This window comes from Antechinus flavipes, chromosome 4 (genome assembly GCF_016432865.1).
Source record: "Antechinus flavipes isolate AdamAnt ecotype Samford, QLD, Australia chromosome 4, AdamAnt_v2, whole genome shotgun sequence".
In the NCBI taxonomy this organism is placed as follows: domain Eukaryota; kingdom Metazoa; phylum Chordata; class Mammalia; order Dasyuromorphia; family Dasyuridae; genus Antechinus; species Antechinus flavipes.
Window position 1 is genome coordinate 463087743 of NC_067401.1, and position 27783 is coordinate 463115525.

Here is a 27783-nt window from a genome sequence, read left to right on the forward strand (position 1 = left end):
AGGAGGGTTTCAAGGGAGTCCTCCAATGATGAAGACACTCTCCTCCTGGCAGAGAAGTGAGGGGGGTGGGGGACAAAGGGGGGCAGGGCCACAAGATCAAGGGGAGGATTTATTTAGCTTAACTACGCATATTTGCTATAGGAAACTAGCTTTTTTTCCCCTCCCAGTAGCAAGATTGGAGGGGAGAGAAAGGGAAAAAAAATCAATTTATGGAAAAATAAAATGTAATTTTCTAAAAAGAGGGGTTGAAGTAAACAGTCCGTAAAGGTTCCTTCCAGCTCTTCATCTAATTTCCCCTATTGCTCCAGTGCCATAAGGAGGGACATTTGGGAAGCTTTTCACTTGATCTTCAAAGCTGCCCAGTGAAATAGACACTATTGCTCTATTTATTTGGTGACTAAGGGAAGTTAAATAATTTCCCCAGGGTCACACAGCCAGTAAGCAGAGGAAGCAGGATTTGCTCTCGCGGCCTGAGACTCCAACCACTGAACCTTCTGTCCCTCTCACAATCTGAATCACGGCCCAAGACCACCATCCATCCACCAGTCACCCACAAGACCTAGGACTCCTTGGAAAGGCTGGCCAGGAGGGCCCCCAAAGCTGCCCAGAGTCATGGCTCATTCTAACGGCTCCAGTAAATAGAAGGCCGTTGCTGGACAGCAACTCCCAAAGGGCCGGCTCTGGGAGTGGCTGGGGGCTCGGGCCCTCTCCAGGCGGGGCTTGGCGGCCCAGAGGGAGGAGAGGTCCCTCCACAGCCCCTGGAAGCATGACAGGAAGACCCCTCCCTGGCTCCCACCTGGAGAGAAAGCCCGAGGGATACTTCTGACGGCGCAGGGTATGATGGGAACTCTTCCCAGAGCTGCGTGGGTCAGAGGGTCAGGTTCCTATCCCAAATCATTTCTGTCTTAATTTCTTCATCTACAAAAAGGGAAAGGATGGGCGTGCACACACACACACACACACACACACACACACACACACACATCTCACAACTCCATGTATGAGTCAGATCTAGGGATCCTTGGCTCAGAGATAAGGATGCAACATAGGTCCACTTCACCTCCTCCTAGATCTGCCCCCCCTACCCTCCAAGCTAATGATCTGCCCACAGGAGGAGAAATGGAAAATGGGTTTCTAATTAAAGAAGAGCAAACCGGGGACATGGGGGGAAAGAGCTTAGCTCAGACGACTAAGGCTCAAATAAAGCAGTAAGCAAAGCCCCTTTCACCTTCCACTAGAGAACACTCTTTGCCTAAGGATTAAATGCTGAGTGATACAGAGAGGAGGGCCAGGGAAGGCCCCAGCCTGCCTGGCTCTCCCACGCACTGTCACTCAGGCTGGGTCTGGCCAGATTGGCTTTTTATTATTATTATTATTTCTCCCATCATCCCCCCGGGCTGGAATGCCTCCCTGCTCCCTCCATCTCATTCCCTTTAAAAACCATCTTTCCTCCGGCTTTCCCTGACACCAGCAGGAGAGCCCCACCCTCCAAAATCCACTTTGTATTACTTTGGGATAATTCTCCTATAATCAGGAAGGAGCAGGGAGGCAGCCAGGCCTCCCGGAGAGAAAGCCAGCCTCAAGCCAGAAAGCCCTTCCTCCCCCCGGGGCACATTGGCTGCCTGGCCCTGGGCTGGAATCTCCCCATTGGTTCTGGGGAAGGGGCCCATCTGCCTCGATGGAAGAAGCTCTGCCGTTCCTGAAATCCTAGGGGGCCCAATCCTCGTTCTTTTGTTATTTTTTAAATAAATTTTATTGATATTTTGGGGGGTTACATCACTTTAACTGCCCTCTGTATCCCCCTCCCTTCTCTCTTTAGGGCAGAGAGACATTTTAAAGTGGGAATTCTTAATCTGGGCTTCCGGAACCTGTTTTTAATTTCAGGATGACTATTTGGCCCTAATTGGTTTCCTTTGTAATTCTATGTATTTTATTTTATGAACTTAAAAACACAGTTCTGAGAAGGGGAGTCTACCGGCTTCCCCAAATCCCATCTCACAGCCCTTGCACCTCAGAAAGGCTGAACGTAGGCCCCAAAACCAGGCAGGCCCAAAGGGGAAATTTGAATTCTGCCAAAGGTGTCTGGGACTTTAAAAAAAAAAAAAGGTTAAAAATCTCTGCTCTGTAGATTGTAAAGAGACAGAGACAGACAGAGGGAAGGGACAGAGATAGACAAACAGACAGAAACAGAACTGATAGAGAAGAGAGAGAAAGGCAGAGACAGAGAGACAGAGACAGAATAGAGAGAGGCAGAGACGGGGAGACAAAGGCAGGGAGAGGAGACAGGTGAATGTGGCCAAGGTGGACTGTGAGTCTGCTATTCTCTGTAGGATCTGGCTGTCAGGCGCAGACTGAGACTGGTGACTTGTTTGGATTTTTTTTAAGTGAAAGCCAGGACAGCATTTTAAAGTCAAGGCCGCAGGCCGCACTCCCATTGTAATGTCTTTCTTTTTTCTGGGGTTCCATGTATCTCTAGGTGAAGGCAAAGGGGAACTTGGCAGGGCCCTCTCCCATTCATCCCCCACCACTACCCCAAAGTGCATTGCATTTGAAGTCACGTGGACCTTTTCTCGAAACTAAAGGGGGAAAGTCTTTCCCCCTTTAAAAGTGGGATTCCAGCCCTCCAGGAATTGTGACTACATGGACTTCTCCTACCACCACAAGAGACTCCCAGGATGGCCGACTGTTTCAGAAACCAGCCAGAACCTGACCTAACAGAACCGACCCAGAAGGCCAGCCTCTGGGGCTTCCAAAGTGGGGCCAGGATGGCCAGGATCACAAGGTTCTTTCTAAAGGGACCCGGTCCCCTGGCAGCGACCCTTCTGCGGGCCGAGCGTCCTCCGGGGGCTGCTCCCTGAAGATATTCAGGATGAGGCGGCCCGTGTTGGGGCAGGCTGGCACCTCGGAGCTTTCTCCCGGCAGGGAATTCCTGCATGAAGGAGAAATCCTGGATCCTGGCAAGATCCAGGAAGGCCAGCCCCCGGGGGGCTTGTCATCCGATAGGAGGCAGCCGGAGCTGGCCGGAAGGCCCTCCGAGGTGGGGAGTGCTGACATACCTGGAGAAGAGGGGGGCAGGGCCCAGAGATCCACAACCCGGCGTAGTCAGGGCCCATCGGGCCTCGGAAAGTTGGCGTTTAGGGCTCAAGCTCGAGCAGCTACAGAAGTCAGATTCAAACGGCGGCTGCCTCCAGATGACACCATTTTACAAAAGGAGGGGGGTCGGAGAACCGCTGAGTGTTCAGATATGGTGAAGTACAGAAATTGAGCAGCTATGGCCTTAAGCTGATTTCATGAGTCACAGGCTGGGTTACTGGAGGAACCCAAGCTTAAACAGGGGATGGAAAACTGGGAGCTCGGGGCAATCAAGAAGCCCGCAACAAACAAACTCAACCAGCGTTGGAGGCTGGAGGAGACACAAGTCTCCTTTAAACAACGGAGACCCAGGAGTTCGGTCTCCGCCGAAGGCCCCCCGTGCACTGGGTTATTGGACAGAGTCCTTAGGGAAGAGAAGGCCAGTGGAAGAAGGGGCTTCAGCCATAATGCTCCCCTTCTAAGTCTCTGCACCAAGGGAAAAGTGAAATGGCCAGAAAGAACCAAACCCAATATCTTCCCAATCCCATTTTCCCCTGAAATAGCCAAATAATACATAGTAAAAGTAATTCAGGCAGCGCAGTGTTGTGGAAAGAATACTTAATCTGGGATCAGAAGTCCTGGGTTCAAATCTTGTCTGTCATCTATTTGCCTTGTCATAACCTCTTTGGGCCTCAGTTTCCTTATCTGTAAAGTGAGGGGGTTAGACTGGAAGGCCCGGAAGGTTCCTGCCAGCTGCTGATGTAGGATGCTGCTCTTTATTTATTATGCAGATGAGGAAATTCCCAGAGATTAAAATGAATGACCCACTATCACAGAGAATGAGAGAGAGAGAGAGAGAGAGAGAGAGAGAGAGAGAGAGAGAGAGAGAGAGAGAGAGAGAGAGAGAAAGAGAGAGAGAGAGAGAGAGAGAGAGAGAGAGAGAGAGAGAGAGAGAGAGAGAGAGAGAGAGAGAGAGGAGCTCAAATCCGGGGATTCTGATTCACTCCACCCCGGTCCGACCCCTCCCTAGATCTTCTTGGGTCAGTACTTGGTAAATGAAGAAGGTACTTGGTAAAATTCCCCCTCCGTGTCCCCAACTACAACATTGCTGAAATGACTCTCTCTCCTCCCCTTCAAAGGGAGGATCCCGAACGGTCTCATTCGGAGGGACATGGGATGAGGGGAGTTGGCCTGAATGACCCTTAAGAGCCCAGACCTCAGTGGCCAGAAATGCTTCTCCAGCCCCCCCCCCTTTCCAGGCACATCCAGCCTTCGGGAAGGACAGGGCAAGGTCTGGTTCCTAGATGACTCTAAAAAGAAGCTCCCAGAAGGAGACACTTTCTTATTCAGGATTCCCATTCTTTCCCCAAACTTCCCGAGTCCATCCAGTGCCGCCCCGGACCCCAGGCCTTCCTTCTCCGGAGCAAAGCAATGACAAGGGCCAAATGAAAGATGCATGAGAAAGGAGGGAGAGAGGGAGGGAGGGGGTGGAAAAGAGGAAGGGAAGGAAGGAGGGAGACAGGCAGAATCAGAGGTGGGGGAAGGGAGAGAGAGGAGAGGGGGAGGGAGGAAGGGAAGGAGAAAAAGAAGAGAGGAGAAAAGGGAGGAGAGAGAGAGAGAAATGGGGGGAAGGAGAGAGGGGGAGGGAGAAAAACTAGAGCGAGAGCAAGAGGGGGGAGGGCTTCCCCGTACTGAATGCATGTTAAAAGTGAAGCTCCAGACCCCAGGGGCCTTTAATCAACTTTCCCCCCTCCGACCTCCAAAGAATGACTCGGTTGTGTCCCCGGAGAAGGCCCGGTCTCCCCCTCCCGGGCTTATTGTGTCTTCCGCGCAGACAGAGAGCGGGCGGATTGAAAGCTTCCCGCAGGGAAGGTAATACGCCGGCCCCTCTTATTAGTTTTTCTCTAACTGTTGCGATTGTCTTTGGAGATTACCCAAAGGCAGGACTCCGGAGCGAGGGGCAGCCGCGGGGGGGCGCTCCCGGGGCCGGGGGGCAGCGCCACTTGGGCCCCAAGAGCTCGGAGCGGAAAAAGAAAAGCAAAATTAGGGAGAGGTGGGAGAGGGCTGAGGGATGAGAAGTGGGGGCGACCCGGCGGCGCGGGGCGCGCGCACTCATGAGCGCGCGCGTACACACACACACACACACACACACACACACACACACACACACACACACACACACACACACACACACGGTGGATCGCCACCCCCAACCCATCCACGTTTCCTGCCACTGATGACAGCTGCTAATTTCACGCAGGACAAGACCCCAGCTCCCACGCCCAGCCCGCCAAGGCCCGGGCAGGGGGTCCCCGGGCGCGAATCGGTGCCTTCCTCAGCCTCGGGGGATCCCATTTTGGGGCCACTCCAGCCCCGCCGAGTCAGGAGCCATTCTCAGGTGGGATAGGAGTGGGGGCGGGGAGGAAGGCGGCCTGACTGGGCTGAGAAGGGTCTGCCCCCCTCCCGTCCGCGGCGTGAAGGCGGTGGCGGCGCCTGGCCCGCGGGCCCCGGCGGCTGGGCGATAGGGCGGGCTGCCCCGAGAGGTGGCAGGCTGCCCGCGCTGACCCTGGCCCGTCCCCCGCCCCTCTCCTCGCAGCACGGCCCGCAGGCTGCCCGGGGGAGGCGGCCGCACGGAGCCCCAGCCCATCCTTCCTCCTCCCGGTCCCCGCAGTCGGGCCGGAGGGCTGCCCGGAGGAGGCGGCGGGCTGCCAGCGCGGACCCCAGCCCACCTCCTCTCTTCCCCACTCCTCGCTCCCCGCAGTCCGGCGGCGGGCGCCTCTTACCTTGAGCTGCTCCGGGGCGGGCTAGCAGGACCGCGGCGCGCAGGACGAGCAGCGGGAGCGCCGGGAGCCAGCGGGCGGGCGCCCCGCGCCTCTGGCCGCAGCCGGCCCGGGGCATTCCTCCTGTGGGCTTGGGGCGGCGCTCCGGCACGTCCACCAGGCTCGCCCCGAGGTCCCGGCGGCCGCCTCTCTGGGGCTGGCTCTGGGCGGCCGCCCGGGCGCACGCACGCACGCCCGGGGCTCGCGGCTCCCTTTGTCCTGCTCGCTCGCCGCCTCCCCGCCGCCTGCCTCGGGCTCCTCCGGGCTCCTGCCTTCCCCTCTCTCCACGCTGCTCCGCTGGCCCCGGGGCGATGGGACCGGCCCTCTCGGCCGCCCCCACCCTTGGCCGCGGCAGCCCCGGCGCCGCTCGGGCTCGGGAGCCGGGGAGCCGGCGGACGAGGGGGCCGGGGGCTCGGGGCCGGAGCCGGGGGCCGGCGGGCGGCGGCGCTTCCCTCCGGAGCCGGGGCGGGAGACGGCGGCGGCGGGCGGCGGCGTTGGCGGCGGCAGGGGCGGCTCTCCCGGCCGCGTCCCCTCCTCTGCCTCTCTCGCTCTCAGCCTCCCCAACTTGTCACTTTCCAAAGTCTTCAGCAAAGCGCCCGAGCGCGCCTTGACCAATGGCCCAAGTGGCCGGCCCACCGGCGCCCCCCGCTGGCGGCTCCCGGGACCGGCCAACTCCCCAGCCGGGCTCTGTGCCCACCCCGCCCCCAGACCCCCCCCTCCACACACACCACCCTTTCTCTTCCAGAGATGCGTCCCAAATACAAACCGGAGAATCCGGGCCCTCCCGGAGCGCTTTGGGCGTGCGCCACGCGCTTTACCTGCGCGGTCCCATTTACCTGAGAAGGAGGCGCTAGTCCCTCTTTCCTTCTCTGGGCCTGGGTTCTCCAGAAGGAGCTTGAGGCCACAAGCTCCACAGTCCCTCCGAGCTCCCCAAATCCGTGATCAGCCGCGAGGGTCCTGCCCGGGGCCCCCCAGGCGGAAAGCGTCCGAGCCAGGATTCGAACTCTCCACTTCTCCAAAGTGGGGCAGCCTCCAAGAGGCAGTCGGGTGGGCTCCGGGCAGAGGCCCGGCCTTAGCTCCAGTGGCGCAACCGCGGGCGGGGGAGGCCCGGGCCTTCTCCACTGCTAAACGCTGATTAAATAAATAAAATCGCCTGATCTACCTCCCCACACTGAAGAGAAAGCTTTTCGAATCCTTCAGCTGGGTGGAAATCTGAAACATTATATTTATAGCAGGATTTTGGCTCCAGGTCCTTTCCCGAAAGCTATTTTAGTCGGCGGGGTCGGGATCCTTTTAAGAGAAAAGAGCCCTATTTTGTAACATGATTAGATCCTAACTTTGGACTATTAGCGTGATATCGTACACATGCCTATATTCTATGTCCCCTGGGTACGTATTTTAAGAAGCACTTATTGAGCATTTACTAAGTATCAGATACTGCGCTGAGACTAGCTGGGGATACGAAGGGAAAAAAAACAGGCCTTCCCTGACTCTTGTTATTACGTTCAAAATGTAGACGATGTACATAGGAAACAGCCATTGGGGGGAATCTCCAAAAGGAGGCACTTCTTCTGAATCTTGAAAACCCCTGGGGATTTGAAGAGGGAGAGTGAGGAAGTGAGGCATTCTGGGTGGAGGGTCCACGGGCAAGGGGAGATGGGAAATGGAGCTCGGTGGGTGAGGGACAGCACTTAGGCTAATGCGGCTGGCTGTTGGAGCTGAGGAAAGGCCAGATTATACCAAGACCCAAAAGCCAAATAGGGAGGATTGTAGGTCCAAGAAGTAATAAGAAGTCATTGGATTACAACCTGGGGGCTTCCCCAGCACCTACCCCTCAGAAATCCCAAATGCTCCAAATCAGGGTTTGACTTATTTTGTGGTTAATTGGCTAAACTTTTCAAAGTGATGGGAAAAATTGTTAACGTGGGTTCATTATAAAGGGGAGGGGGTGTTCTAATGAAACAGCACATCCCTGATTTACACCAGCCTCACCTCCCCCTGTTTATACATTTTCTGTTGTTTATAAAAGAGAATAAGTGTGGACTACCTGCCATCTAGGGGAGGGAGTCGGGGGAACGAGAGGATAATTTGGAACAAAAGGTTTTGCAAGGGTCTTTGTGGAAAAATTACCCAGATTCCACTCCCTCTGTTTTTGTCCACTTGTATTTTTGATTTCCTTCTCAGGCTAATTTTACCTTATTTCCAAGTCTGATTTTTCTTGTGCAGCAAAATAACTGTATGGATATGTATACATATATTGTATTTAACATATAGTTTAATATATTTAATATGTATTGGTCAACCTGCCACCTGGAGGAGGGGGTGGGGGAAGGAGGGGGAAAACTGGAACTGAAGGTTTGGCAAGGGTCAATACTGAAAAATTACCCATGCCTATAACTTGTAAATAAAAAGCAATCATTTAAAAAATTAAAAAAGAAAAAGAAAAGAAAAATTACCCATGCATATATCTTGTAAATAAAAAGCAATAATTAAAAAAAGAAAAAGAAAAGAAAAATTACCCATGCATATATCTTGTAAATAAAAAGCTATAATAAAACAATTTAAAAAAGAAAAAGAAAAGAAAAATTACCCATGCATATATCTTGTTAATAAAAAGCTATAATAAAAAAATTAAAAAAGAAAAATTACCCATGCATCTGTTTTGTAAATAAAAAGCTTTAATAAGAAAATAATAAAAATAAAATTTAAAAAGTGAATACAATGGAGTCTGGCAAGATGGTACAGGACGAGACTCCCTGCTGCAGGGAAGGCTGAGCTGGCTGATCCATGGGGCTCCCCAGTTCTAAGGAAGCTGAGCCGATCTGTGTTCCTAGGTTAGCCCAGCACCAATGTGGTGAGGTCCTGGGACGAGGCGCAGGACCACCAGACTGCCTTCAGAGGGACAGAGCAGGTTAGAACTTTGTGCAGATCATTAATGGGACCCAGGGCATGGATGGAGGCTGCCTTTCCAGCGGGACAGATCGGGAGCCTCAGTCTCAAAAAAAGAGATGAGTCCCTCAAATCTAACCAAATGGTAATTATTTATAGCCTCTAAAAAAATTATTTTAACTGTCACAGAGAGCTCTAAGGAGCTGGAACAGTCTTTTCCTATCAGTCTATTAATTAGCGTGATGATTTTATCCAGTTAATTAACTGTCATCTTGGAAAGAAGGGCTCCTAGAATCATGGGATTCAAGAGGAAGGAATCTTAGATGTCTTCCCATCTCGAGCATCTAGAACTATAGCAGTCACAAGGCCGGCTTTAAATTCCAGCTTTAAATCCCAATTTTCCTCTTTCTTACTGATGTGACCAAGACATTCTGGAGTTCCTTCTAGATTAGATGGGGAAACTGAGGCTCACAGAGTTCTGCCCTCACTGAGCCCCAGGTCTCACGAGATCTTGCAGAATAACTGAGGACAGGAGCGTGGGTGTGGCAGGCCTTTCTGCCAAGCCTGATAAGGATCCAAAGAGTGATTGCTCCACCTTCGGTGAAGACTCTTGGCCTTGACCTTGGCCTCGGCCTTGGCTGACCGGTTTCTCCTGAGCCATATTCCCGGGAAGTCCTGGGTTTCCCATCTCGGGGCTCTCCTTGGGCTTGTCTGTAACACCTCCCAATCTGGTGGCATCCGCAGGTTTCACTCCCTTGCTATTTATGGCCTTTCCTAGCTCATTAACAAGGAATTTAAGCCACGGAGAGAAGGTGCTTTTAAGGGTCAACTCGCTAGCACCAGGGGCTTATTTATAGAGTGGCTAAAAAAAAAAAAAATCCTGGAAGAGAGCGGTAGCTTGCTGTGTGGTGGAGAAGACAGTGAGCTAGAAGTCAGAAGATCTGAGGGATGGGGAGAAGAGAAGTGAATAAGCATTTATATAGCACCTACTGCATGCCCGGCACTGTGCTATTACTATTATTATTTCATTGCATCCTCACAACAATCCTGGGAAGTGGGTGCTATCGCTATCCTCCCTTTGCAGTTGGGGAAACTGAGGCAGGCAGCAATCAGGGAAGGCTTCATGGACAAAGAGATGCTTGGGGTAGCCATGAAGTGAGCTGAAAGGGAAGAGAGAGTGCACCGAGGGGAAGGGTGACTGATGGGGCTCATGAGGGAGGAACAGAGAAAAGGCATCCCAGAGTTCCGCTGTACACGGAGATACCGCTCCGTGCAGGCTCCTTAATGGCCTGGTCTTCCTGCGTTGTTGGAGACCAGCTCCCCTGTGCCATGGAGCCAGAGTCCCAGGACCTGCAGGCTGCCAGGGATTGGGGGAGCCCATGTCAGACTCCCGGTCTCTGATCCCGGCCAACCAACCCCAGCCGTTCCTTAAAGGGACTATAGGAAGAGCTCGCAAACTGAGCAGATAATGTCTCACAAATATGGATTAGAGCTAGGCGCAGTGGAGAAAGGGTGAGTGAGAATCCTGCCGCTGACACTTAGCAGCTCTGGGGACAGACTCTATTTTCTTCATCTTTGTGCCCTCCTTACCAGACCATGCTGGGCGACCCGTTGGGCGACCAAGGACCAAGAGTCAGCAAGATCCCAATTCCAATCTGGCCTCAGCCACTCCCTAGTTGGGGGACTCCCGGCCAGCCATTTAAGCCTCTGTTCTGCTGGGTTAACTTTGACTGTAAAATGGGTAAATAATAATACCTACCTCCTGGGGGATTGTGAGGATCAAGAAAGAGAGTACTCTGTGCCCAGTACACAGTAGGTATCACATAAATGCTTAATTTTTTTAGAGACAATATGTATCAAGAATTTCACAAACTTTAAAGCTCCTTATGTCTGTTCTTCTTATTAATAACGATAATGTTATCGTGCCACGCGATTTGTGAAAAGCAAAGTAATTTTACAACACCCCTGAATTTAGAAGGATTTCTTTTCTCGTGTGTTTTCTTATTCTATGGATGTTAATAATCGGTAGCATTTATAAAATCCCTTCAGGTTCGCAAAGCACTTTCCAAAAGCCTCACGCTTTCCTCCCAGCAGCCCTGGGAAGCTGCGTCTATGATGATCATTTTGCAGATAAGGAAACTGAGACTAAAAAAACGATGAAGTCTCCTACCCAAGCTCAATATTTAGAAAGTACTTTTCAGTGCTAGCTATTCCTTATGGGAGATCAGATTTAAAGTCAATCGGCTGCCTATGATTAATTAGACCACTGACTTGTAAGAGGGAGGATCAGAATCAACATCAAATTAGCAGAAAGAATAAAAAATGAGTAGATAGGAAATGCGAAACAGTTTCAACTTAACATAATCAAATGAGCCATTAATACCAAAACTGGGAAATGGATAAAAGAACAGACATCAATATGAGCTCTCCTCATGTCCCCAGGAAGTTTAATCAATCCCAGACAATCCAGAAATCCACATCAGCCAACAGACACGATCTCCCTGCCAAGCAGAAGGAGAAGGCAACCAAAGGCGGCATGGGTTTTAGAATATAAACCCTTTGGTAAAATCTTACAGAGCAACACAGGGGAACATCGGGACCAATATCATCTCGTAAAATGACTCGAACTGGTGAGGTTTATAGAAGGCTTGGCAAGAAACTCATTTCAGCCAGATAAGCCCGAAGCAAAGAACAAAACTTGGAAGAAGACAACGAGCAGATCAACATTGGGAAAGATCTGAAGATTTTTCTAATAGATTCTGTTCACTATCAAGGACAGCGGAGGATATTTGACATAACTGTCATAACATTCCCAGATGTGCCGCGTAGAAAATAGTAGACAATAAGCAAAAAAGCAACGATGGGAAAACCGTCTGGAAAGGCAGAGGAAACCTGTATTGGAGGCAGCCCCAGTTCTGAGCCACCGAGGAGCAGCTCTGGAAATATTGGGGAATGTCCTCTTGGCAGAAGCTCCGTCTTGACGGAAGCCAGGAAAGCCTAGATTGACAACAATAACACAAAGAGATGCGCTGGGTATGTGACTCATCCTAAGAGAACTGGACAGTCTGTCCCTCCCATTGGGTTCTTCATTTGTAAAGAGGACACAAAGAAGGACCCTCTCTGGGGCACTGGGGGTCATTGGTAGATACGTGCTCTGCACAGGAAGGAGTCCCAGGCTGTAATTTGTCGGAGGGACTTTGCCACGTCATGCAGCTGTGGATCCAACATGGTGGTGTTGGGCTTCCTCTGGTGATTATCTCCTATTGATCCTGTAGATGGCTTTTTTGCCCATGGTTGTTCACATGTTGTATTAACCCATGTTGAGCTCCTTGAAGATGGGGACTGTCTCGCCTTTCTTTGTTAACTCCAGAACTTAGCACACGCACTAGCACATAGTAGGTATCTAATAAATATCTGTCTGCTGACTAGCCGTTGGAAGAAGAGCTTTTCTACGGGGCTTTTTTGGCAACATTTTGGTGAAGCAGGCAAAGATCATCGTCCCCATTTTGCAGATAAGGAAACTGAGATTTAGAGAAGGGAATGCTACATAATAATAAAACAACAATAATATTGATAATAAATAATGATAATAACAACAGCAATCCCAGCATTTATAGGGAATGTTGAGGTTCGTGAAGCATTTTACATGCTTGCCCGTCCATCACTCAGTCAGAAAATCTCTAAGGTTGGCCCCAGTCTCCTGATTCCAAGTCCAGCTGACCTTACCGCACTGTACCTAAGGCTCCACCGGCAGGAAGGCCATCGGGATTCCTCCGCCCCACCTAGCCGAGCCACCCCCCCCCCCCCCCCATTCCCATCTTCCCCTAGCCAGGCCACTATCTGCAAGGCTCCATTAGCACAGTATCCCTGCAGATAGTCCTGGGAGATAGCCTTTCACTTTAGAAACGGCAGCCGAGAGGTTGGGAATCTCGCTCAGGGTGACCGAGGGAGCTTGTAGCGGAGTCGGGGCTCGGGACGCCCTTCCCACTCCATTGCACCGCCTTTCTCCCTTTCCACTTTTCTGATGCTGTGTAAAAATAGCACCGCCACGTTATCCGCACCACGTCAGCCTTTTGATTTAGGAAAGTGAGAAGATCTAAGGAAGCATGGCCGCCCAGCGTCGGCAAGGGACGCCACGAGGCCGCTGCACCAAATGAGTTCAGGATGTGAAAAGAAAAGCCGCCAGTGGAGAGAAAACATGAAAATGCCGTTTTTAGTGGCCAAAACTTCCAAACTGGCTGCAATTAGTGCCTCCACATCCCTCCTTGGCTCGGAGACAGCCGCACATCAATGGAAACAAACGCAGCCCGAGGAGTCCAGAGGGCAGACAGCTGCTCCCGCTCGGCCCCCCAGTGCCAGCCTTCTCCCTGAGCTCAACAGAGGCTCCTTTTTCTCCCCTAGCAGCCCAGGGAGGAAGCCCAGGTGGGCTCTGCAAGGCCGCCTCCACAATCACGGCAAAAGGGAACCAGAGCAACAGGAGGGCCTAGACCTTCCCACTGCCCAGGCTCCTGTTCCAGTGAGGAAATCCTGCAGGGTCAGCCCCCAAAAATCACTGAGCAACCAGGAACCAGAGCAACAGGAGGGTCTAGACCTTCCCCCTGCCCACTGGCTCCTGTTCCAGTGAGGAAATCCTGCAGGATCAGCCCCCAAAAATCACTGAGCAACCAGGAACCAGAGCAACAGGCAGGTCTAGATCTTCCCACTGCCCACTGGCTGCTGTTCCACCTTCCTCCTTCTTCCCTGCCTCATTCCCGCTCTCTCCACACCTGTCTCTCAGCTAGCTCTGCCTCTCTTCTCTCTCTTACTTTCCTATCCTTCAATCCCCTTCCCTCCCTCCTGCCTTTCCCCTCTCTCCCCTTCTCTCCTCCTCTCTTCTGGCTCTCTCCTCTGTGTCTCTTCTCTGCCTCCTCTCTCTGTCTCTCTTGCTTTTTTCTCTTCTCCATCCTCCCCCTCCTCACTCTCTCTTTCTCTGAGTCTGTCTTGCTCTGTCTCTATTTGTCTGTTTCTTCCTACACACGTACACACACACATTGTATACATACACTTGCACACATATGCATGTGCACACATAACCAAGCTCACACACTTACACACTCATATGCTCACACATGTGCACACACACACATGCACAAACACACACACACTCATATATCCTAACTCATCTTGACAAAGGCTCAGTGGCCCTAGGAGTGTACAGACCCCCCCGAGCCCGATTGATGCAGGGGGGGGTCAGTCTTCCATAGATGGGGCTTCAGTAAGCCTGTCCCAGGGAGGAAACAACCGTCTTTGGCTTGAATTCATGGTGGTTGTTTAGTTTTCCTCCCCAAAATAGCAAGATGTCTGTGGTTAATCTCTTTTTTGGAATTAATCTCTCCAAAGAAATTGTGTTACACACAAACATTTCAATATTATTATTTTTAAAAGATAGGAAGAAGGCCGTGGCTGGGAACGATCTGTCGGTCCGACAAAGCAGGGGAAGAAATCGGGCCCGGGCCGGCAGCGTTAGGCCGGACCCCTGCCCACATACAGGAAAAGCGCCAAGTGCCAGCTTAGCCGGCTCCGGGCGGCGCAGGGTATCTGGGGGAGGCGGCCCCGGCCCCGGCTTCCTCTTCTTGTCTTGCCCCCCGAGGCCCGGTCCCCTCCCCCTCGCTTATCTGGCTAATAAATTCCAGATTTTATTGACACATCTCCTCTCCTTGTGCAGAGCGCAGTCAGGAATGCGCGCTCCCATTCGGAAGGGGCCCTTATCTCCCAGCCCTTTCGGGGAGGGGGCACCCCAGGCAGCATTTTCCCAGCCTCTCCTTGGCCTTGTTTATCTGGCCTGGTCTTAGAGGAGAATCATTTCCTGATTGGGATGGTTTGAGGTTTGGATTTCCCATGCAACTGATGTGAATCTTTTCCTCCCGAAGCTTCCAAAGGCACGCAGCCGGGTTATTGATCTTGGAGTACATTAATGGGAGCCTTCTCTCCCGCTGGCCCCCACGCTCTCCCTGCTCCGCTCCAACTCCTGGCTTCCTTTAAGGGCCAAATAAAATCCCGCTGTCTGTCGGAAGCCTTCCCCAGCCCTTCTTATTTCCAGAGCCTTCCCTCTATTAATCACCTCCTATTTGTACCCTATAGAGCTCGCTTCGTGTGTGTACGTCTGCATCTGGACGCTCCTTGAAGACGGGGATTACTTTTGCCTCTTCTCTGTCTCCTCCGGGCTCTGCCCAGCACCTGACCCCTGGCTGGAGCTTGGCAAACATTAACAGATTGATTGCTTGAATAAGGAGGTCTGAGTGGCCTTGACCGCCCTGCCCGGACCACTCTGATTGTGTCCATTTCTCAGCTCTGCATGTTAGCAAGCTGGAGGACGTCTAGCAAAGGGCCTTCAGTTCATGGAGTAGGAAGAATGGCTCAAGGGAATGGAAATTAGCATGGAAAAGAGGTCCAGGAGGATGGGAGAGCCGGGTTTAACCCACGAGGGACTATTGGACAGCTGGTTCTTGGCCCCTGTGAACAGAATGGGATCAGTGTTTGAAGCAACCAGAGTCCAATTTTGGCTTTAATCCTAATAAGGAGAGCTGTGCAAAAGGGAGTGGGATCCTTAGTAGAGACCAGGGAATCCTTGGGATCAGAGATTTAGAGATGCAAGGGCACTGGCAGCCTATTGAATTCTACCTGATCATTTTACATATGAGGAAACTGAGGCACAGAGAAATAAAGTGACCGGCCCAGGGTTAACACACCTGGGGAAAGCAGAGACAGGATTTGTACTGGGGTCTTTCTGACCCCATTGGTTCCGAGCAGGGGCTGGAGGACCACTTGTCAGCCTGCTGCGGGGGATGGCAGAGATACTTCTGAAGAATGGACCCGTCCCTCTAAGGTCCCGTCACTCTGAAGCTGTGACACTGCCTTTCTTCAACATGATACGATGGGCGGACACTGGACTGGGAGGGAGCCGCCCCTGGATCTCAGTGCTGGCTCTTCTGCCATTCCCTGTGTATTCTCAGGTAAATCCTTTCTCTCCCCATCAGTACAAAGAGATGGGACTTGGTGACGGCTCAAGTACCTCCTAGCTCTCCAGCCATCGTCCTACTGCCGATGGGCTTCAGGATTTGCTGGGGCCAAAAAACAAACCCCAAAAGAAGCTCCCCACTAGATGGGCACAGCCCCAGTCCCTGACACCTCCCCTGTGCCCTTCCCCCACCCCCACTCCTTCTCAGTCCTGAGTCTGACCCTAGGCCTGTCCTGCTTTGGGAATAAACAGGGAATGGCAGCTACTGTCCTCTGGATCATCCTCTCTCCTCTCTTCTCCTCCCCCACCGCTTTCAGCACTCTCTCTCTCTCTCTCTCTCTCTCTCTCTTCCTTTCTCAGTCCTTTTTCTCACTTATCTCTCTCCTCTTTCTTCTCTCTCTCTTTTTCTCCTCTCTTTCCTTCCATCTCCTTCCTCTTTCTCCCTCCTTCCCTCCTCTCTCTTCCTTTTCCTTCTTTCTCTCCTTGTTTCCCTCTCCTTCCTATCCTCTCTCCCTTCTTTTCTTTCTCTCTCCTCTTCCTTCTATTTTTCTCTCTCTTTCCTTCCTCCTGCCTTTTCCTCCCTCCATCACCTTCTCATGCTTTCTCTCTTTTTCCTTTCCTCTCTCCTTTCTCCTCTCCCTCCTTCTCTCCTCTCTTTTCTTCTTTCTTGTCTCCCTCCTTCTTTCCCTCTCTCCCTCCTACTTTCTCTCTATTCTTCCTTCTCTCTTTTTCTTTCCTTCCTTCTCTCTTTCCTTCTTTCTCTCTCTCCTTCCAACTTTCTCTTCCCCTCTCTCTTTCTCTCTCTTCCTCCTTCTCTTTTTCTTTTTCTTCTCTCCTCCTCTTCCTTCTCTCTCCTTGTTTTCTTCTCTCACTCTTTTCCTTCCCTCTTCCTTCTTTCTCTCCCTCCTTCCCTCTCTTCTAATCTCTTTTCTCTGCATCTTTCTCTTTCTCACTCTCTTTCCTCTCTTCATATATATATATAATATAGGACATATATACATATGTATATATATATATGTCATACATAATATATATAATATAGGACATATATATGTGAACAAAAGATAGCTTAATTTTTGAGGGGGGAGGTCTCACATAACAGCTCTGTGATTCATATTAATTGGTGCTTAGTCATTTATAAAATGTTCTTCTAATAAAGACCAAGGACACAGAGTCCCAGCATTATTACCCTCATTGGGTGGTCACATGATCTTTCCAATGTCACACATCTGGTGAGAATTCGAGCTCTGGCCCTGGGCTCCTCGTACTCTACTGGAAGCTATCTGACAGCAGGGACCATTTTGTCTCCTCCTTCCACCCCCTAAGAGCAAATAGCCAAGGAGTATTTATTAAGTGCTTATGTTGTACTATGATTGTGCTGGATGCCCTCAATTAGCTTACATTTTAATAGAAAAAGACAACCCCCCAAAAGTGGAAGAATCAGGGGAATGATAGATAAGAGAGTCCAGGGTCAGGGATGGAGCCTGCAGAACCAAGGCTGCCTGGGCACTTGGCTGAAAAATGGAGGCTCCAGGAAGTTCTTGGCTAATTGGAGGAAGGGGCCTTAGTGCAAAATGCCTTTAGGTCTGGGCAGATGTGTCTTAAGCGTTCACTGAACTTGAACTTGTTTAGAATAATATCATGGTTTCTCTGATCTCAGTGAGGCAGGCAGAAGGAGAGTCCCCCCAAAGTGGTCATTCCAGAAGTCTACCAAAAATGTGCTGGACATGGACGGGCAGGACCTCAGATGAAACCCCGCTTCTGGCACTTAGGCATTAGGCATCCTGGGCTAAGTTCCTCGATCTCATGCTATCCCAGAAAGAGAGCCTCAGAATTCAACTCCGGCCTCTGCCTCTAATTCCTGTGTGAATTTAGGCCACTCCCTTAACCTCTGCTGGTCCTGGTCTGTGTCATCATGGGAAATTCACTGAACCTCTCTGAACCTCAGTTTTCTCAGCTGTAAAATAGGGGTACTAGACCAGAACACTTCTTCTTTTTTTAAAATCATTTTAAATGTTTATTTCGTGTTTTAAATTCTCCCCAATTACTTATAAAAAATTTAAAACATTTTTGTTTTAAGTGACCAAAATATTTCTTTTCAAAACCATTTAAATAATATTTTCTTTCTCCCCAATTACATCTAAAATGATTTTTAACATTTACTGTTTTTAAGTGGTCAAAAGATTTTTTAATTGTTTTAATAATATTTCATTTCCCCAATTACATGTAAAGTGATTTTTAACAGTTGATGTTTCTTAATAACCAGAACATTTTCTTGAAAATTAGTTTGAATACAATTTTATTTTTCCTTATGTGTAAAAATAAATTGAACATTTGCTGCTTTTTTCTTAAGTGATCAGAACATTTCTTGTTAAAAAATCATTTTAATAATATTTTCTTTTCCCCATTACTTCTAAAAATAACATTTAAAATTTATTGTTTTTAAATGTTAAAGAATTATCTTTTTTAAAATCATTTAAAATAATTTTTTTCTCTCAATTTCATGTAAAATTTTTAACATTTATTGTTTCTCTTAAGTGACCAGAATAGTTCTAAAGACCCTTTTAGTTCTAAATCTTACAGTCTCCTTAAACTTTGATCTCCTATTCTGTAAAATGTCAATTATCATATTTGTTCTACTGATCATACGGAATAGTTGGCATCTATCATTTTAATAATCAAATAAAAATCCAAACAATTGGAGGAGAGGAAATGTTTTTAGATTTCAAAGACTCTTTTTGGTGACTATTCGATTTTCTCCTCGATTCCTCCTATGCTAGACAAGCATCATCTCTCCGGGGCCTGCTTCTTCCCTATTACTTGACAGACATTAGCTCACATTTGGATTTTTTGTTCGACAGCTGGAGAAAAGGAAGGTTACGGGATTCCCCAGAGACCTCCTGGGGCAGGAGGGGGGGGCGGTTCTGGGTGAGCAGCTCGGTCCTCAGGGGTTGGGATTCTCAGACCCAGACTCAGGAGGCAAAGAAGGCTTTCCAATTCTAACAATTCTTTTGCTTTACTCATCACATTAGAGATTTTTTTGTTGGTTTTGGTGAGATCCTGAGTCTAGGACATAAGAGCCAACACTTGTTCTTCTGTTTCAGAAGCTTAACACGAGGACAAAGAGTTCTGGTAGTTTGGGTCTTGCAGCCCTGGGGGATTCTGGGAAAGCCCCCGCCTTTCCCCCAACCCTTGAAAGAAAAGCTTGTGCTTCATGCTTATGCGATTGTTTTTTTAATAATCCATTATCCCTTCACATTGCCCCTTTCTCTGAAGAGTCTGGAGGCTTCCATAGAGTTTGCTAGGATGCAACTTCTCAATATCAGAATAAAAAATAAAATTAATAACGATTGTTGTTCAGCCATTTTCTAGTCGTGTCTCACTCTTCATGACCCCATTTGGAGTTTTCTTGGCGGAGATACTAGAGTGATGGCCATTTCCTTCTCCATCACATTTTACAGATGAGGAAACTGAGGCAAACAGTGTTAAGTGACTTGCCCAAGGTTATATAGCTAGTGAATCAGTTCTTTCTGACTTCAGGCCCAGTACTCTATCTGCTGCGGTGCCTAGATGTCCCTCATAGAATAGAATGCGATAGCATTTATTAAGCACTTATTGTGTCCCACACATTGCTCCAGACAGTTATAAGTGTAAAAATTCAAACAGGAAAGGATAATCTGCAATAGTTTAGTGACAGGATGGCTAGAAATCCTTGGCCGACCTGCAGCAAGACCAATGGCGAATTCAGGCACCTTTAAGTCGTACCAGGAAATCCCCGTGGGACGTGGGTGCTCCAGGCTCAGACTGGAGTGATTAGGGGAGGGGAAGAGCCATTCAAGCGGGTCTTGCCTTGATTCCCCACTAACTGATTAGTGACTAAAGGGGGATTAGGAGAGAGCTCCTGTAAGAAGCAGCGAGTAAGCAAAATTCTGAGCCTGGAAGGAAGGGATTTTGAGGCAGAAGTGAGGAGAGGGAGCATTCTGGGAGTGGGATGCGGCTGTGCAAAAGTATGGCGGGAGACGGGAGGCCATGGGTCCCACCAGCTGGGAGTGAGTTGGGTGAAAGTTCCCAGAGCAAGAAAGGGAAGCATGAGAGATAAGCGGGGCTCAGACTGTGAAGGAGCTGACATGACAACTAAGGAGTTTCTCGTTGATCCCGAAGACATGAAGGGGGGGCTTGTCAGACTGGGCAGAAGTATAGAGAATTCTGAGTGGGGGAGGGACTGGAGCGGGGGAACTGGGAGTCAGGGAGGCCTAATGCAACAGCACAGAGAGATAGAGACGAGGGCCTGCTCCGAGGCCCTGGCCCTGCAAGAGAAGACCGTGTATGCAAAAGATGGTGGTTTGGATGGACAGGATTTGGTCCCCATTGTCTGGGGAAGCAGAGGCAAGGAAAGGCTGTGGCGGGCTCCAAGATGGTGGACCCGGCTGTCTGGAGTTGTTCTGACCCCAATCTGATGAATGTCTCTTAATTTAGATGGCCATCACCTGGCCAAATTCAGAGCCTTTTGCCCTTCAAGGGCATCCTGGGGCTTACACTGCCTTCGAAGGGTCTTTGAGGACCTAAGAACCAAGCTCCACTTGAGCATCGTGTATGTGTGTGCTGACAGACCGTGAGCTTCCATGGAGAGAGAGATGGATTTGGAACCCGAGGGGATAGAGCCAGGAAGACCTGGATTCAAATTCTACCTCAGATATTCATGAGTGATGGGAGCCTGGGCAAGTTACTTATCCATCCATGCCTTAGCTTCCTCCTGCCTGAAACTTAGGGCATGGGATTACGGGGCCCTGATCTTAGCATCCCTCCAACCTTAGATTCCTGCTCCCATGATGCTTTTGGCGGAGGCCTTTACAGCCACTCCATCTCCATCTTGGGCTGGCTCCAGTTGTGCTCCCACGGCCCCGTGGCTCCTCGGACCCACCTTGTACCTTTTCCCGGGAGGAGCAGGCCGAAGGAGAAGGGACGGAACGCAAATCCGTCAGGTCCGGTCCTTGTTAGCAGCTGGCTTGGCAAGCTCGAGAGGGAGTGGAGGGGATTGGCGCCCTTGGCCCAAAGGATGTTTTTGTTTATCGTGAGTCTGACTTATCCAAACTCTCCTTCATTAACTTGGAGACTTGAAACTTGGCAGCTTTGGGAGCGACAGCGGGGGGAGAAGGGCTCCGAAGTTCTGAGACACGAGCTCTTAAGAAGAACAGACGGGAAACCAAGTCACCGGCGAGCAAGTTCAGATGCGCTCGGCTCTTTAGCTTCCCACGGCGCTTTCTGAGAGCTCGTCGTCAGCCTGGTGATGTTTATCCTTCTGGCCGTGGGATGGCGTCCCCCCACCCCGACCCACAGACAGCTCCGAGGGTCACAGGATGTTGGAGCCAAAAGGGCCTCGGCCCTAACATTCACACGGGTGACGGAAAGAACGCTGGAGCGTCCCACTGGTGGGCACGTGCCCCAGGGAGGCCGAAGGTGGAGGCCAGGGCCTCGTTTCTACAAAAATATTCCCAGAGGCACTGTTGGGAGCTAAGTGGGAGGGAAGTGGGCGGCCATCCTTGGGGAGGAATGGAAAATTCTGTGAACATGCTGGAGCACTCAGTATTGCACCAGAGGAAAGAGCGAGCAGAAGTCAGAGAAACTTGGGAAGAGCCGGGTGGACTGATGAAGAGTGAAGTGAGCAGGGCCGGCAAACGGTGGGCCAGGGACCATAGGGATACGAAAGGGGACACGCAGGGAAGCTTCAGAAAGCTAGACCGTAGCCTTAGATTTTGGAAGCAATTAAACATGCATGCAGGCTGAGGGCCGAGGGGTGGTGGACCGCGGGTGCAGAATGAAACATGCCTCGCATGTGTCCGTGAGCAGCGCTGCTTTGTTAAAAGATGGATGGGGCAGTCAGAGAAGCCCCTGTGAAATGAGAGATAAAGCAAAGAAAGCGCGCTGGGTCCGGACTCGAGAGACTTGGGCTCCGAATCCCGGTTCCGACAACCAGGTGTGAGACCCTAAGCAAGTCATTTCACTTTGCTGAGCCAAAGTCCTTGCTGTAAGACAAAGAGAATAATAATGGTTGGACAACTCAAGCACAGTGCTGGGAGGACATCACTTTAGAAACAGGAGCCTCTTTGTTGTTTTGACACATTAAGGATAAATTGAATACACCCATTTCCCAGATGCAGGAGGAATGCTTTGCCCCAGATTACAGAGCCTGCTAGTGGATTAGCTCGGAGGGCAGACGGCAGACCCTGGCAGCCAATGGCCACCCAAGGCCGGGCCGTGAGGGCCCTGGCCCGCCAGAAGGAGGAATCTCTGTCCGGTTCTCTTCTCTCCACCCAAAGCGAATGCTCCCCTCCATTGATTCCCCCATTCTGCCTTGTCTCTTTCCTGTTTGTCTGCCAGCTGACCCTCCACCAGCTGGTGACCTCCTTAGGCCAGGACTTTTTCTTCCGCCTCTCTTTGTACACATAAATACCTGTTGACCTTTGGGAGTGGGGTCCAATCTGGAGCCAGAGGACTCTGCCCGCTCCCCGTGTGCCTGTCAGATGAGGGGGCTGGCCCGGAGCCTCCGAGGTTTGTGCAGCTTCAGAGTTATGACCCTATGATTTATAGATTCCCAGCATGCTCTTGGGTGCACGTCTTCCAGGCCAGTCCTCTGGATCGCACGGCAGCGCTTTCCCCTTCCCCTCCTCCCGCTCCCCCAAAGGCGGCTCTGGAGAAGAGACTCTAAGGAGAGATGATGTCAGGCAGCACGCAGAGTTATAAGCGTCGGGCTGCACTAAATCTCGAGCGCGGAAACTTGGGCCGAGGCCGCCGTCCGGCTCATCTCGGGCTCCCTGTGCTCCAGAGCCTCGTTTTCTGCTTCTCACTCAGAACATATTTCTCCGGCTCCGAGGGCCTGCCCAACACAGCTGTGTTATGGAATCCGCGAGCCAACTTCCCTAACCTTTGACAGGCCGGGAAACGTACGTTTCCAACAAACATCCCTCCCTTTGCAGAGTACGTGAATGGAATAGCTTTGGCCCGAGTGCAGGACCAAAGTCTGGTCCACACCGACTCAGAGCGCAGGCGGAGATAAAATCTCTCTCTTCTCTCCGGCCCTCGGTGATCTCATCCGCAACGATGGGCTCAATTATCGCCTCGGGGCAGCGGACTCCCAAATCTCCCTCCGCCCGAGCCTCTCCCGCTCCTGCACCCCTAGCTGAATGCTGGTCGTTTTCCTGCAAGGACCTCACGCTCCACACCCGGGCTTAGGGGCTCCCTTCTAGCTCTGTCCCTGCGCATCGTTTTTCCTATTTCTCTGGAGACATCACTATCCTCCCAGTGACCCGGGATGGAAATCTGAGAGTAACAGGATCTCATATGACCAAAGCTCTACGCTGGAAAGGGACCTTCAAGGCCATCTGGTCTCTCCCCCTTTCACAGATGGTAAAAATGAGGCAAATTAAGGGTTTGCCAAAGGTGAAGGCGGTAAGATCAGTCTTAGTGGAAGGGACATAGTGGCCACATCCTCTCGTTTCACAAATGAGGAAACTAAGACCCAGGAAAGGCTCTGCGTCCTTGGATTCTACTTTCCTCTGTATTTTCAGTGTCTCAACCATCCATCATCCCCTCCACACGGCTCAAAGGGCCCCTCCCTAGTCCAGATTCTATATAAATTCTTCTCCCACCTGGACCATTGTGATCATCTTCTAACCCATCTTCAGATCCTCCCATCTCCAGTCTTCCCCCATCCCATTTTCTGAAATAATTTTCTTCAGGCACAAGCCCAGCCTCATCAATCAATGCCTTGAAAAAATCCTTTCTGAGGCATTTTTCCCTTTAAGGATAATGAACTTGACACTAACATATATACCCTTAAAAATGAATCACAAAAATGGGAAAATGACTGGAGATGTTTATGATTAAATAAACACATTTATCATCATTAGAAAAGTTTCCCCATCACTATTTTCATTTATTGTATTCACTTTTAAATTGTATTTAATGAATCTAATTTATGGAATTATCTTCGACAGTTTCCTTGTCCATTTGATCGTCAAATCAAAATTCCGACATCATCTAATGCATTTCTCAGTCACATGAAAAAAGTTTATTTTATGACACCTTATTATATATATAATAGTACAATAATATATATTATAACATAATATATATAAATAAACAATAATAATAATATATAATAACAATACTTTATAATGGGTAACAATAAGATGTTATAAATAATTTCGGGCCTCTTCAGTTTCACAGAATGTGTATATGTAGTTTTCAAAATGTGTTCCAATTTGATTGAGAAAACTCAATCACCCTGAGTAGTCCCCTGGGGCCTGTAGGATGAAGTCCTTAGCCTGGCATTCAAAGCCTTTCAATCAACCAGCCAGATTCCAGCTTCTTTCCCTTCCTGGAGTCTAGACCTCAGCCTCACAACATTCTCCTGGTCGTCCAGTCCTATCATCCAGTAGAATACAGCTTCCTACTGGCCAGCACCATCATGTTCTTGTCTCTTTGTGACCAGGAAGGAAAGAAGGAAACATGCATTTATTAGATGCCTACTAAGTACCAGGCTTTGGGCTAAGCACTTTCTTTACAGATAAGATCTCGTTTGTCCCTATCTACTTGCATGTTGTCCCCCCATTAAACTGTGAGCTCCCTGAGAGCAAGCATTACTTTTGGCCTTTCTTTCATTCCCCAAAGCTCAGGACACAGTAGGTGCATAATAATTGTTGACTTTACTGACTAATTGACATGCTTTTTAGTTTGTTCCCCATTTATTTATTTACTTTTATTAGCCTTTGCTTTATGAATCATGCTGGGAGAGAACACCATGGGAAAGAAGAAGTGAACCTAGCATGTGCTGATTTCATTCATCCTCCATCGTTCTTTTTCTGGCTGCATTTGGCATTTTCTGCCCAGAGTTTATGGGGACTGCCTTGGATCTCGGAACCGAAGACCCCCATCTTTCCTAGTTGCTCATCGCACAACCTTGCTGCTGTCGTGTCCATTCTATTCCTGGTTCTGCTCGTTTCCCTCAGCATCGGTTCATATAAACTTCTCCAGGCCTTCCTAAAACCAGCTCGTTCATCATTTTTACAGAACGATAATACTCCGTTACCCTCACGTACCACGGCTTGTTCAGCCATTCCCCGAGTGATGGGACTAATTGCTTCTGGGATCCCCTGGGGTTCTCGGGTCTGGGTTTGCCTCTGTGGCTTTCCAGGTGACAAGATAGGGACGGGATGGGATTTCTCTCATGATGGGACCTCCCAGATGAGGAAGTTTCCTTTCCCAGGGCCTTGTCAGCCCCCTTGAGAGGACTTAGAAGCATAGAAAAGAAGTGTCCCTATGATCCTAAGTGTCAGGGCCCGGCCTCAAATGGAGCCTAAGAGTGGATGTCCATAATCACAAACCATCCCCCAAGGAAAGTTTGGGTAATTGTCACATGTATCGTCCCCCCTCCCATATTCACCAGCTCCAAACTCTTGTCCCTTGAATGCAAAGCTGAGCATCTGATCTGATAAAAAGCAATGACATCAGGGCCTTCTCCCCGTCCAGAGCTGTTGGCCGTTGGGGAGACGGGCCTCCGCCCCCGCTCTGTCAGGGAAGCCGTCGGAGCACGGTCAGCCAGTGCGGAGTTCCATCACTCGGGTCCCCAGGCGGGTGAGTGCAGGAGCGTGGGGGGAAGAGCAAGCGACTGGGGCCCAAGCCTGAAACGTGAGAGCCGGGAATGGTCTCTGAAGGGATGGGAATCTAGGGGAATGGAATGGGGGTGGCGGGGTGAGTTTACATCATGCAAAAGCAATTGGAGGCGTTTCATTTGGAGGCTGGAGTTGGGGGGAAATGGATATGCCCAGCGGGGGCTCGTCCAAGGCCACGCTGACGGTTTTCCCTAAAGCTCTTCCTCAAGCCCAGCTGTGGCCATGTCACTCCTATGCTATGAAACCTTCCGTAGCCTCCCATAGCCAACAGAATCATGACCAAAAGTGTATAGAAGCTGAAGTCTTGTCTAACTCCGTCAATGTCCAGATGAAGCTCGGTTTCCTTTTCTGTAAAATGAGGTAGAAAAGGAAATGGCAAATCACTCCAGCACTTTGTTAAGGAAACCTCAAATGGGACCCTCTCGTAGCTATCAGAATCATGACCAAAACTGTATAGAAGCTAAAGTTTTGTTTAACACTTTCACTGTTCAGGCGAGGCTCAGTTTCCTTGTCTGTAAAATGGGATAGAGAAGGATGGCAAACCACTCCAATACTTTGTTGAGAAAACCTCAAATTGGATCATGGGGACTAGGACACAAATGAACAACAAAAGCCTAGTGAGAGAGATAAAGTGATTTGCCCAGGGTAGAATAGTGTCTGAGGCAGGATCTGAATGCATATCTTCCTGATTCTGTAGTCAGTGCCCTGACCACTACTCCACACTGCCTCAGTCCAATCTCCTTAGTCTGGCATTCAGGGCTCTCTACCATCAGCCTCACACGACCTGTGGAATCATCCTTCCCTAGAAAAGTACTCCTGATCAGGGAACGATATGCAAAGAAAACCCTCTTGGACAAAGAAGAGAGCATCCAAGGTACAAGCAAAAGGAGTGAAGAGGATCTGGGGTCCCAGGAAAAGGTTCAAAATTGAGGGGACCAGTGAAGAGGGAGAGGATGTTTTGCCTCAAGCAATCTCGTGACCTGGGATGAGGGGAATTATTCTTGACAAGGACTTAGCCCCCTCACTTTGGGGTGTCACCATTTCCAGGGACCAGACACACCCTTCCATTCAATCAATTGGCCAGCATTTAGACTCTGGAGATATGAGTATAAAGAATAAAAATCTCTCTGCCCTTAGGGAGCTTATGTTTTAATGGAAGGGAATATATCTTTATGTATATTTACAGGCATACGGAATAAATATAGAGTCGAATATAAAACGTTGTAGAAAATTTAGGGAGAGGGGGCACTAGCAGGAGTTGGGGGAGAAGAGGAGCGATCTGTCAATGGGCATTTTTAAGCCCTCCTTTTGGACCAGGCAGCATGCTGGGGGCTGGGGACACAAAGACGAGAGGAACGTCCTCGACATCGCACCCAGCATAGGAGAGACAACATATAAACAGAGGCGCTGGGCTCTCTAATGTCGTCCTTCATGAGCCCCCACCAGCGTGCTTCCCAAATATAATCAGGCAGAGAATTAACTTCCAGAAAGTGCATTTAATAAGCAGGAATAGAAAGATCTCTTGTTACAAAAGTAGCCATTCCCAAGATGGCGAGGACACGGGATAACAAACATGCTAGTGAAAGGTTAGAGAGAAAACATCTAGCCCGAGTCCTTCTTGCCCTTGAGGGAGTCCTGCCTCTCTGCTTGGCCAGTCGTCCATAATCCAAAGCCATTCATCATCCTAGAGGGTGTGAATCATTCCCAGAACCCCTCCCACCTCCTCACAAGTGACTACCTATATGGCTTTAATGCAATGACCCAACACCCTGATGAGTTTTTTTTAAGTGATTTGTGATTTATTCACTCCTTATTTACTCTCCATTGATTGGCTGATTGATTTGGGGGTTAATAATTAAATGAGGTTGGTGCCCTGCTTTCCTACATCAAATAAGACACTTGGGCCACCATGATCTCTAGAGTCCTTCTCAGATTTAAATCCATGATTTTTTTCAGTGGAAGATCACAGAGAATCAAAGATCGGGACCTAGGAGGGACACCAGAAGCCGAGTGGTCCAATTACCTTCTTTTACAGCTGGAAGAGATACCTGGAGAGCTTTCCTTGCTCACTTCCTTGGCTCTGTCCACTATCCATCTGCTGCCCTGCCTGCCTTTACCTCCATCACAAGCTGCTAATCTCTGGCCTCGCCACCATGTTCTGACTCCAGCCTGGATCGATAGCACCTCCCGAGGGAAGAACTGGAAGGGAAAGGACCAAACTCCTCTCAAACCTTCCTTTACACGGGGCAGAGCCCGGCTTCTCAGCCCCCTCTGCCTTGCATCCGCTGTCCTTCCTTGTTCCATCTCCACAGAACAAAACATATCCCAGTGGTCT

General features: G+C 49.9%; 1 protein-coding gene across 1 annotated transcript in view; it reads right to left on the bottom strand.

The window, feature by feature from the left end:
* The window catches only part of ROR1 (receptor tyrosine kinase like orphan receptor 1), a 308416-nt gene extending 302213 nt beyond the window's left edge, over positions 1-6203 (bottom strand). The window contains exon 1 of the mRNA XM_051999512.1: positions 5856-6203. Coding sequence (XP_051855472.1) covers positions 5856-5970 — 115 coding nt within the window. The 5' untranslated portion in view covers positions 5971-6203. The remainder of the gene's footprint in view (positions 1-5855) is intronic.
* Positions 6204-27783: the final 21580 nt, after the last annotated feature.